The sequence below is a fragment of the Tamandua tetradactyla genome, chromosome 8, assembly GCF_023851605.1.
Source record: "Tamandua tetradactyla isolate mTamTet1 chromosome 8, mTamTet1.pri, whole genome shotgun sequence".
NCBI lineage: Eukaryota > Metazoa > Chordata > Mammalia > Pilosa > Myrmecophagidae > Tamandua > Tamandua tetradactyla.
Window position 1 is genome coordinate 17,239,045 of NC_135334.1, and position 12,214 is coordinate 17,251,258.

A 12,214-nucleotide genomic window follows, 5' to 3' on the forward strand; every position below is an offset into this window, starting at 1 on the left:
AGGCCATTATACTCTGGAAAAGAGGTTATCCTTTGCCTGGTGCTCTGAATACAGGAAAAATGGACCTGGCCTGTCACAATGCCTTCTAGTCCCATCATGAAAATTTAGTCACTCCAATTATGTAAAAGTAGTTAAATTTTATATCAAAATGGACCAATGTATAAATGCAAATAAAAGAAAAAACAAAGTCACAGAAGACTCAGAGAAAACATAGGTGAAAAGGTGTACCTTAGGGACAGGGAGGAACTTTCTGTGACTAATACCAAAAGCAGAAACCATAAAGGGAAAGCACCATTGACCTGGTCACACGAAAAGCAAACAGAATTCTGCCCTCCAAAATTCAGCCTGAAGTTAAAAGACCGAAAGGAACTCTGGGGAAAAATACCTACAAAACATATGAATAAGGTTAGTATTCTGATTATAATAGAGTTCTGATCAAGGAAAAAAACAAATACCTCAACAGGAAAGCAGGCAAAGGACTAAAAAGCAATTCGTGGAAGAAATATAAATGGTTAACAAGGAAATTAAAAGCATGTCGCCAATGATCAAAGAAATGCAAATTAATGCAACTCTGATACACTACTTTTGGAATATCAGATCGGCACAGAATAAAAAGAATGATAATCTCAAGGTAACCAAAGACAAAGGGAGGAACTCGGCACCCTCATAATTTGCTGGTGGGTGTATAAATTGGAACAACCTTTCCAGAGGGAAAATTTGGCAATATGTATCAAAAGTCTCTGATCGATTAAAAAAAAAATGTCAGCATCAACTATGTGTAAAGCCCTATAGAAGGTACAATGAGAAAGCAAAAATTAGGATGACTTCCCTACCTTCAAAGAAGATCGAATGTGTTATAAAAGATAGAGAGACCTTTAATATAAGACAACAAAATTATGGGAATCCAAGCAAAGTGTTTAGGGAATGAAAAAGACCTGATTACCTCCTCCTCAAGGATGAGACAGATCTGAGAAGATTTCTTCAAAGAGATGATATGGAAGCCGAATTCTGAAGGGTAAATGGGATTTCCTTAGGCAGAGAAAAAACAGAAGCAAAAGCAAAGACTTGAATGATATTAAAAGGTCTATGACACGCTCTGAGAACGACGGCATCACAGAGGCTGAGATAATGGGGTTTCCGGAAGGATGCAGTAGATGATGAGGGTCGACAGCCAGGATGGAGCCAGATTGTAGAATGCCTTGAATGACATTTTGTGGGTAAATTTCAGTGTTTTGAAGATGTGATTTGACCTGTATGACAGCTTGGAAAAATGGCCCTGAAAATTGAAAGAAACCATCAGTTGGCTACTGCAATGGGCTAAGCAAAGCTTAGATGTCTGTGAATTAAGGCAGTAGCAGGACTCAGGAAAGGGAAGAGAGCAAATCAAAGAGCCACTGCAGAGACAGAACTCACTGTGTGGTGGATGAGGAAGAACAAATTAAAAATGGCACACAAAATTTCCTATGTGAATGTCTGGGAAAGAGCAGGAGGTGCAGAGAAAGTTGGATGGGAGACTACTATAAACTTGTTTTCCATGTTTAAAAACAGAGCGAGAGGCACAGATCTGGACTCTTGTAATGGTGGCTGAGAGTATTTAATGCCCAGTGGTAACAATCATTAATTACACTTAGCATTAATGACCAGCTCAGAGGTGGTTCTAACTTAAGCCTAAAAATAGATCTAGGACAATTGAGTAGGGGAAGAAGACATAAACAAGCAAGAAAAACCAATTCTGTAGCTGCATACACCAGACCCTCTGCATTTAACAGAGTTGAATACTTACTCCCCTCCCCAAGTACATATTTTAATGAAAAGGAGTACTACCATTACTGCTATAAACATATAAACAAAACAGTTTACACAAAGATGACTTGATAGTTGAATGGTAGTTGAACAGTAATGGTTAGCTCCTGTTACCAGAGGGCCTTAGAGACATATGAATTCATTTTGATTGTTGACGTCAAAGAAAGCAAGATCATAAAATATAATCACTGGATTACTTATATGCATGGCTAAAAATGAAGGAAAAAAAAGTCATTTGAACATGCCAGAGTTTATAGGTTGTATAGATACCAAACAATCAATCAAACAAACAAACAAAAGGGGACACTGGAGACCAAAAAAGATAATTGAAAAAAAAAAATGGGACTAGCAAAGCAGATTACCTTCAAAAGCCCAGTGGTCACAGTTCCCCAAATTTGCATCCTGAGTTTTGTCAAGTTAAGCCTCCAAAAAACAAAGAGGTTTTGCATATCACTTCATAATGCCCCCAGATTATAAATTGTGACCATTCAGTAGGGGTAAAAAGTTGAGGTCGCTGCAGGGAGGTTATTATGAAATAAGGCTGCCAGTCCCAGGAGAAAAAGATCTTAAGTGGAAGATAAATCTATTTACACTATAGCAGGAGAGGCATCTGAGTCCCTCCAGTGGAATTTTCCTATAATTTGCAGCACTGGGGAGAGCCTCTCCGAAAGGGGCAGCCCAGTTCTGGCTGCCCACTCAACCCCACACTACAGCAACCAAGAACGAGGCCTGGTCTTACTCACCTCTGTATTCCCGCCACCTAGTCCAGTGGGTGCACAGGAAATGCTTGTTGAGTGACCCAATGAATGTGTGAATAGTAAGAATCCAGCAGTAACTTGGGAAGAATGTTAGAGGTCATCTACTCCATAGAGTCTTAGCCTGTAAGTCCGCAGAGGTTCAAGAGCTCAAATCTGCTGCCTTGCCCAAGGTCACAGACCCAGTGATTGATAGAACCAAGTCTCCAGGTCTCAAATGACCTACCATACCTGGGTCAGGTAGGAGAGGGAAGAAATCCCCTCGAAGAGCTCAGAACACCTGACAAGGGAGGCTGTTAATCTGAAAGGAAGGGCCAAATGCCGGAGAAGTGGTCTGACGGGAAAAAGCTACTACAGGAAAGAGAATGACCTCAGTTCCGTGTGTCCATGCTGGACAAGAGGAACAATAGTGGCTTTTAAGTGCCTGGAGGGCAAGGACTATGACCAAATTCTCTCCGTCTGATGTCAAACCTAAAACAGTAAAGATTTTAATAAGAACCATCATTTACTAGATGACAGCAATGGGCCGGGCCTTCTTCTCAGTGCATTCATGTATATGATCTCATTTAATTCTCCCTAGCCTGACCACTTAGACCCAATTTATACATGAGAAAACCAAGGCTTAAGGAAAATAAGTAACTTGCCCATACTCGTACAATTGCCTCTGTCCATCAGGGCGGACTGTAAAGGGAAGAAGCTGCAAGTTATGAAATGGCCATCCGTGCCAGTTTTAGAATAAAGAAGCGCCAGCTGGAGGGAAGGTACCTACCTCTTCCAGGTGGGAGAACCCCAAGCACACTCTCAAGAGTGTCTTCCCAACCTTGAATGTTTTCATAAATCTTAACCTGAACAGCTTCAAAGTTATAGGTACTGTTCTAACGCTTAACTGGAGAGTGAACAGGCAATGTCTGATTATTCCTCTTTAAACCGTACAGGTCCAGTATATACATTTTTTATGCATATGCTGAAGAAAGTCCCAGCACCCAGAAAGATTACTCCAGCTCCTCTGCAAACCTCTTCTAAACTGTTGATTTAAAGATCCAAAAAAAAGCACTCTTTTCAGACTTGCCCACAGAAGCATTCTTGCTGTCATTTCTAGAGGAACTCTTCACAAATATTCCCAAACTCTATACTGACTCCAGCTCTCCTACCCAAAGCAGTTGGACGAATGGGGATGTGCATCACCAAGCTCTTGGGTCATCCTGAGCCTGAGGGCTTATCACTGCTGAGTCCTACAAGCCCAGGGGCCCTCATCTTGAGTCCAGTTTGACTACTAAATTTCTACCCCAGCATCCTACACACCTCTCTATTCTGATCAGCCTTCTCAGCTCTCTCCCTTTCACTTGGGTTTCTGACCCAGTTCCTGCTCCATCTCCACCTGGGACACCTGTTAACAGCTAACTTCCCCTGGCCCTTCTTAAAATTTCAGGTGTCCATTTTTCAACCATCAACTAGCATCCCACCTCTTCTACCTAGCCCTTCTCAATTTATTTTGCTGAGTACTGCTTTCTCCCTCACTGTTTTTGTACATCTTTGGCATTTATCATTTGTATTTTTTTTCAGTAGATCTTCACTGAGCACTTACTGTACACCAAGTAATCGACAAAACAAAGATGAGTAAGAGAAATAAATCCCTTAAAGGGGTTTAAGGTTTAGTGAAATAAACAATATGATGCTGCTGTTAGAAAAAAGTGAGGCAGGGTGCAAATGTAGTTCAGTGGTAGAATTCTCATATGCCATGCAGGAGACCCAAGTTCAACTCCCAGCCCATGGACTTCCCCCCACAAAAAAAATTCAACAAATGGTGCTGTAATAATGGGACAGTCACATGGAAAAAGAATGAAATGTGACCCCCACCATACAGCATACCAAAAAAAAAAGGAAGGCAAAAACTGTTAGACAAGGAGAGATGAGGCTAATACAGGCTAAGGCAGACTCTTTCAGTAAGAGGCCAAATAACAAATATTTTGGGTTTGCAGGTCATACAATCTCTGTCACAACTCTCAACTCTGCCACTGTAGCATAAAAGTAAGCTACAGACAACATAAAAACGAAGAAGCATAGCTGTGTTCCAATAAAAGTCTATGAACACTGAAGCATGAATGTCACAAAATTTTCACATATTACAAAATACTGTTCTTCCTTGGATTTTTTTCCCACCATTTAAAAGAACATAAAAGTATCAACAACAAAAACCATTCTTACATACAAGTATGCGATGATATTGTGAGCCATTGTATACTTTGGATGGACTGTATGGTGTGTGAAGATAACTCAATTAAAATATCTGAAAATAAATAAATGAATTAATTAATTAATTAAAAAAGAAAACACACACAAAAAATTCTTAGCTTGCAAACCATACAAACACAGGGGGTAGGCCAGATTTGGTCCATTGGCTCTAGCATGCCCACCCCTGGCCAAAGGTCACATAAGGTCCTCCATGATATCACAAATTAAGGCCTTTATTCTACAGACAGGAAGGCACTGACACATGTCCACACGTCCAACAAAAGTAGCAGGGTGGACATTACCAGTTCTCAACGATATTGCCAGTTCCCTTCAAGCCTTGCCATTCAGAAGCCTACAGTTTCCAGCTTTCCCCAAGTTAGGTAGCCAAGTGACCAGTTCTGGCTAATGCATGGAAAGTATCATGATGCTGAATCACTCCCAAGGAGAAGCCTTAGAATCAGGCTCTCCCGCCCCTGGGAGGAGCATGGAGATGGTCCTACAAGATGGTACAACCTGGATCACTGAGTTACCACATGGAGGATGACTTCCCTGGAGAATTTCCTAGAGTCTCAGAGGATTTCAAGTGCTCTAGGACCTATGACAAACTTAAACAACTGAGTTTGGGCATGCAGGCAGGGTGGTGAGTGTTTTCGTGGCATAACCTAGCCTATCCAGTTTAATTCAACATCTTTTTGCAAACATAAACCAGAGACAGCACTAAGGATGAATAAATATAAAAATATCTAGGAATATCTAGTTTATCCTGTCTCTTTTAGGGAACAAAACACAACTAATCTACAGCCTTCTGGACAATTCAGCAAGACATAAGAAGTGTTCTTCTCTTCTTCAAGCTCTCTCACTGGAAACTCTAAACATTTCTTCAAGCAATAAAATCCTGTGACAGTAAGTCTCATAATAGTCAGGAGGAAGGGCTCCTAATCAGCAGCATCAAAGAACCTCAAATATTCATAAATTGGTTTGTCTGACCCAATCTCTGCCATCCAGTGGCTTATATTCTAATATATTAAAACTGTTTCTTTCTAAAGAAATGAAGATCGTGACAAGAATAACAAAACAAAGCAATTAATGTTTATTGTTGCTTATTTCAAGCCAGGTACAATTTCCCAAAGTAGAAAATGGATGAGAAGGGAGAAAGGTCTCTGCTTTTAAGAAATCTGTCGAGTCACAAGTTTTGATCCTTGCCCTGAGCTGCTTCGGCTCACGCAAGGGATTTAAATGCTTAGTTGACCAGAACTCAATGCCCTGGATTTACTGGACCATGGGAAAACCCAGATTCCCATCCCACCAAATAATAAAGTAAATCTCCCACTGTTAGCAGGAGGGCTGCCTGCCGGGGGATGTTTATTAATGAATATTTAATATTTTCAAATGAAGGCTTATTTTTAGTGTCTCCTACTGGTTAAAGAAGGACAGTCCACGTCGCAAGTGACCTGCTCTGTCAGGACTGTGGCTTTTTTTTCTATCCATTAGTGAAAAGGAAACTGAGAGACCCAGTAATCCGTCCGGCACTATTATTTAATCCAACTCTCAAAAGCAGCACCACCCAAGGCAAAAGAAATCATCTGCCAAGGGCACAGAGCAGGTCCAAAAGTGGGTGCAAGGTTCTGATTCAGGAGTCTTCTCCCCAGAATCTCAAACCACTGAGTAACTCTAACCCTTTCTGAAGCCCACCTTCTGCTAAACATTTCAACAACTTGGAAGCCTGGCTTTCAAGGAGGTGAGCAGACGCCACATCCAGGGCTTCCTCCTCTTTCTGGGTAAAACTTTCACAGCAAAGAACCTCCAAAGACAGACAAATGTCCAGATCTTAACACTCTTGCTGACTGATTTAAATCCCTCCTGCTACAACCTAAGCCATTTCTTTTTCCTTTGGTCTATACCACGGCTGAAGAAAGAGTATAGCTTCATGGCTTAATAGATTGGAAGGGAAAATTGCACTAGACAATGGGCCTTTCGTCGCACATAAAATAAGGCTAACCACTAATACGGAGGAGCACTAAAAACGAACACTAACCAGTTACCTGGGCAGAACACAAACAAGCAGCCTCTCTCAGTAGCATTCAGCTTCCTAAATAAACAACACAAAAGCACCACGATTGCTCGCTCACCCACCCAAGCACAAAGAGAAACTCAAAACTCCCCTCACAGAATCAAATTCTTCCAGTATAGACATCCCTGAAAGTCTCCTATAGCCCCCTGGCTCTGTGGAGATGGTACCACCAATTCCAATATATATAGGGGCCAGGAGCCCTGGGAGAGAGAATTAAGACAGATGCCACTCTCGCCTGCCAAGTCCTGTCGGGTCCGCAACCATCTGCAAAGGGTATAGTCCCACAAAATAGGAGGCCTTCTGAGAACTGGAAGTTCTGGAGCTCTACTGGAATTAGAAACATCTTTACATCATCAAAAGAAAAAAAAAAAAAAGATGACAGCGTAGAAACTAAAGAGGACTGGTGAACTGTTCTTTTTTTAAAAAATGTACTTGGCTGCCAAAGTGCGACATAACCACAGCTCTGCTGCCTGGGTGTGCCTCCTCCTGTCTCAACCACCTCCACCGCAGCCTTACCTGGCTCACCAAGTTATCAGAAGATGGAACAATCTTCTGAGACAACCTAAAGCCCCTGCCCAAGTGAGGGGGACACTGAACTTGGAGGATTCCAATCTCACAATCAGGACCCTGTGAAGCACAGACATATACCACAGTCATCTTCATCTAAAAGTATCTGTTGTACTTGCTAAGCACATGCATCCACGAGGTGCAGCCTCAATGCACTACAAAGCACAGCCTCTACCTTCCTGAACCTGTCCAGTCTTCCAGTCCCCCACTCAAGGGCCAATTGCTCCAAGAAGCCTCTCCACTACCAGAGCTGAAACGGATATCCTACCTTCTCTGAATTTCTAGAGTTCTTGCTGTTAATTGCACTTGTCTGTCCCTTCGCATTTACAGACTTTTCTTGTAGGTATTTTGTGTGTGCATGTGTGTATGTGTGTGCACATGTGCATGCATGTGGTGGTGGGGTGTCTTATTCCATCTGCAAGGCTACTAGTCTCTAGAAAGTCAAGGCAATGTCTTTTACATTTTTTTTTAATTCCTACAATGCTGAGGCACAGGTTGAGAAACTAACAAATAACTGATCAGCATTTGCACAATGGCAGGATATATAAACAAATGGATAAGAGATGGTGGTCCTGCTCTCTGGGAAAGTGTGTCTCCCACAGACACATCTTGCTGTTGCTGTGGCAGTCCTGGTGTGGAAATTATGCTCAAATTACAGGAGATTGGAACCTTGCCTCTTTCACTAATTAAGTGTATGAACTTAGTAAAAGCATTTCCCTGCTCTGTTCCTCAGTTTCCCTCTCTCTAAGATGGCAAGGCCAGCTGCTTCACAGGGTTATATTAAGGATCAGATGAGATAATGCATTTCCACACACTTTAAAAAGTTGAATTCACTAACCAAATGAACAGAAGGTAAAGGGACAGTAGAGCAGGAAAAAGTCAATATATATTATGGTTTCACCTATAGAGGAAAATACATTATAGAAAAGCGACACAGGACAGGTGAACTGCTGGGGAGAATTACCTAGCATCATATCCAAAGCCTGATTCCTATCTGCATGCCATCATGCAGGTCACTTAACCTCTCTGTGCCTCAGTTTCCCTACCTGCAAAATGGGTATTTTTATCATCATACTGTATGCAGTATGTAAGTTAATGCATGTAAAGTGTTTAATATGGTTCCTGGCACCTAGTAAATGCTCAATAAATGTCGACTGCCATTATTCTAATTTTTATCAGCATTATCATGATTTATCATCTCATGATACATATAGCAGGTATTCAAGAAATGTTTCCAGAGATGATTCAAACATTAAAAAGTTAATCAAACATAGAAGATAGGACTTAACAAATGAAAATGAATGGCGAATCATTAAACTGATATCTCTTTTACTCTCCAGTATCTTACAGCAGCTAGAAGTAAAAGCCTAAAACTGTGAAATCGTTTTTCACGTCAAAATGTGAAATATGTTCTACAACTAATTGTGGAGCTGTGCTTGGAAATTTATAACTTTTTTTTTGTATATATGTTACTGTTCATAAAAAAAAAGTCGATTGTGATGATAAAAAAGTATTTAAACCCTCTCTAGCCTCCTATATTCCGGAGCAGCTAGAAGGAAAAAATCTGAGAGGATTGTATGGTAGGCCATGACAAACTCTGGGCTCAGTCCTGTAATCACTTTTTGAAGACTGCTTTGAAAACTATTGCTTTTTTATTTCTTTGCTTTGTATATATGTTATACTATACAATAAAAAAAGTTAAAAAAAAAAAAAGTTAACCAAGTCCCTCCTCTTCAATACACAGACAGGGCTATCACCACAAGGCAGCCAATATATTCAGCTGTCTTACTTCTAACCAAGTCTCTCTGTTGGGAAAGTGGGGACTATCGTAGCATGTAATGCCACCAAAGCTTGCTGCACGTCAAACCAAAACATCCACAACACAACTACATAGATTGGCCCCTGGACCAAAATGGGCCAATATGTCTGTATATAATGAGACGGTGAATCACAGGAATTAACAAGCAGATATTAAAAATGCAGTTTTACCATTTTGTAAAATTTTATTTGGCTGAAGAGGCCAAATACATTTTATTTGGCTTAATGCCACTTTCCTTGTTGAAATGCATCAGGAGATACTCGAGGCAGATTTTTAAAGGCAAACACCCCGGCATGTCCACGAGAGACCAAGCCAGGCTGAGCCCAGAAGCGTTCTGTTTTAAAGTGATGTCTCATCCTGAATGACAGCCAAGCTACCCCTCCGTCCTAGGCTGGGTGTGCTGACAGCAGTGAGCAGATGGATGCTGAGGATTTCTGATGAGAAGCGAGTATCCCTGCTCTCCCCACAGCACCTGGGCTTTCCTTGGAGGCCTCACCCAAGTCACAGACCCAGTTCGGCTCTACTGCGAGAAAGGACAGCTTTGGCTTTGACTTGGCCCAGAATGCCCTGTGATAACAGGCTCTGCTAATAGTCCTCAAGCCAGAAGGAACAGGGCACTTGGCCCTGAGAAAGCAAGGGCAGGGACAGCGTGGTATTCCTCCAGCTCCCTCTCCCAAACCCAGAGGACTGCCTCCAGCAGAAAGGCTAAATGCAAGAGGGAGTGCGGGCCAAATCTCGGGGTAAAGCTACAGGCGAAGGGGTCACTGATCTTATTTCTGGGGACCTCAGTTCCTAAAAGTTAAGCTTGCAGGAATTAAAATCCTCCCTTTCCCTTCCACTAAAGGACCTTCCCGCCTAGAGGAAGAGAGATGGATGGATTAATTCTGTCCACCTTTAGTCTACGTAGGGGGTTTTCTGGAAAATGGTCAAAAGCCAGGCTAGGACTCCATGGGTTAAACTGCTCAATATCCATCTCTGACTCTGAAAACCACCCTCAATCCAGAGGGGTGAGTGAGGCAGGTCACATGCCTGCAGGGAACCTCTCCCAAACTTATACCCCCACTCCACCCCAACCCCCACATCCCCTTCAAGGAAGAAAGCTCCATCCTGGCTCAACAAGCCTTTCTCCTCCTACAGATACAGACACACAGATACAGACACACAGATACACACACACACACACACACACACACACACACACACACACACACGGCCCTGACACACACACACACACAGCCCTGCAGGGAGTACCAGCCCCTCTACTGCATGGTAAAGTTTTCCAAGTAAAATCCATGACTTCTCACCCAGATAAAAAGCCATTTTTCCCACTCATCTGATCATCACTGGGTCAAGAGAGAAGAGAGAGAGAGGTGAGGGTTTATTTTTAAAATGTAAAATAAAAATATTCTGACAACTTCCGTTGCTAGACTATAGCTACCCCCATTCCCAAGCAAGTGATGCTTTTAACATCTCAATAAAGGAAGAGGCGTTTGCAAAGTCCCAAGGTGTGTGTCTGCGGTGGGGATGGGGGTGGGGTGGGGTGGTTCCATGGGCCTTTGGAACGAGTGATCCTAGAAGACGGAGCCTGACCCTCATTATTTTTAAATCGGAGAGAAGCTTCTAAAAGGTCAGAAACTGCCCACCTAGGAGCACAAGTGCGAAGGGCCCCCCTCAGGATGTGAGTCCGGCTAAAGAGGTACAGTTGCGCCGTCAGCCTGATGCAGATGCAAGTTAACCTTGTGAAAGGGATCTTTCTTTACAAAGTTCCCTTGCTGTGCACCTCCCCATACCCTCCACCTCCCTCAAAGTTGGGTAATCTTTTCAGCTCCAGTTTGATTCTCTCCCCAACCCCCAACTTCTACAAAGCTCCTGTGCCCGAGGAGGGTGCTGGCAGAATCACTGCAGCGGTGCAGAAACTGGGTTGAGCTGGGCAGTATAACCCAACTTTGTAGTGTGTGCGGACCCCACCTTAAACTCTGTGCTATCCCCTGAGTGAGATGGGCCTGTCCGAAGGTGAGACCTCTGGAGGATGCTGGGGAGGTGGGGGGCACACGGGTTTAGGAAAAACAACAGAATAGGGTGCATCATCCCTTCTCTACTTACCAGGATAGCTTGAATCCTTTCATTAGTACAGTCACGATAATCCACTGACCGTGTCATTAGCATCCCTGTAACAGCTCCGGAGGTCCCAGGACATATTTGAAAAGATGACGAAGTCCCCAAAGAACAGAATCCCATGTAATGTGACTTGACACAGAAAGGGAAAGAAAAAAGGGAGAGAGAGAGAGAGAGGGAGAGAGAGAAAGCACAAGCCAGAAATGCTGCTGCTGCTGCTCCTGCTTCCTTTTCTTCCCCCTTCACCAGCTGAGCGCTGGGCTCAGAGACTAAAGGCAGCTCCTGCAAACCCAGCCCAGGGCCAGAGCTCCCAGCTCGAGCTATTGCTGCCACAGCCAGTTTCTGAGGAGGATAGCTAATGCTGGCAGGACCGCAAAATAAGCCCTGGAGTTGCTGTCAACAGACCGGCTGGCCGGCTAGCCACCCACCCTCCTCACCTCGCACAACCGGCTCAGAGCAGCCTTGGGGCAAGAACCCAAGGAGAGTCCAGGAGGAGAGCAAAAACCTAGCAGAACCTGCACCTCTCTTCCCCCAGGCGGCAGCTCCCGCAGCTCCATATAATCTCCTAATCAATGCAGTACCCAAGCAAAGCACTGCCCGCCACTTCCGCCCATTTAAAGACACAGCACATATTTTGTCCCAGGATGGGACAGAGCCTCAGAGAAAGGGTGGGTGAGGAATGCAGTGCTGGAGAAGGGGAGAGAAGGTGAGAGAAGCGGACATATCTAAAGATGAGCACTGCATGGGCAACCACTAAAGGGTTAAAATCTGTCCTCCACCCCCAAGGGTGGGGGGAGGGGAGACGACCCCAGGTTCTCTGCCAACCTCAGGAATCCTAAACAGAGCTGCCCT

The 12,214-nt window shown here is 43.4% G+C and overlaps 1 protein-coding gene across 4 annotated transcripts in view; it reads right to left on the minus strand.

Annotated features, from left to right (window-relative positions):
- The window catches only part of GRAMD1B (GRAM domain containing 1B), a 185,899-nt gene that overhangs the window by 78,576 nt on the left and 95,109 nt on the right, over positions 1-12,214 (minus strand). Inside the window, exon 1 of one of the 4 annotated variants that reach the window (XM_077112618.1) lies at positions 11,351-11,928. The exons of 2 other annotated variants lie outside the window; for them this stretch is intronic. In XM_077112618.1, the coding sequence (XP_076968733.1) occupies positions 11,351-11,373 (23 nt within the window). In that variant the 5' untranslated portion in view covers positions 11,374-11,928. Of the gene's footprint in view, positions 1-11,350; positions 11,929-12,214 lie in introns of those variants that run through there. One more of the 4 variants, XM_077112622.1, reaches the window with a different exon arrangement.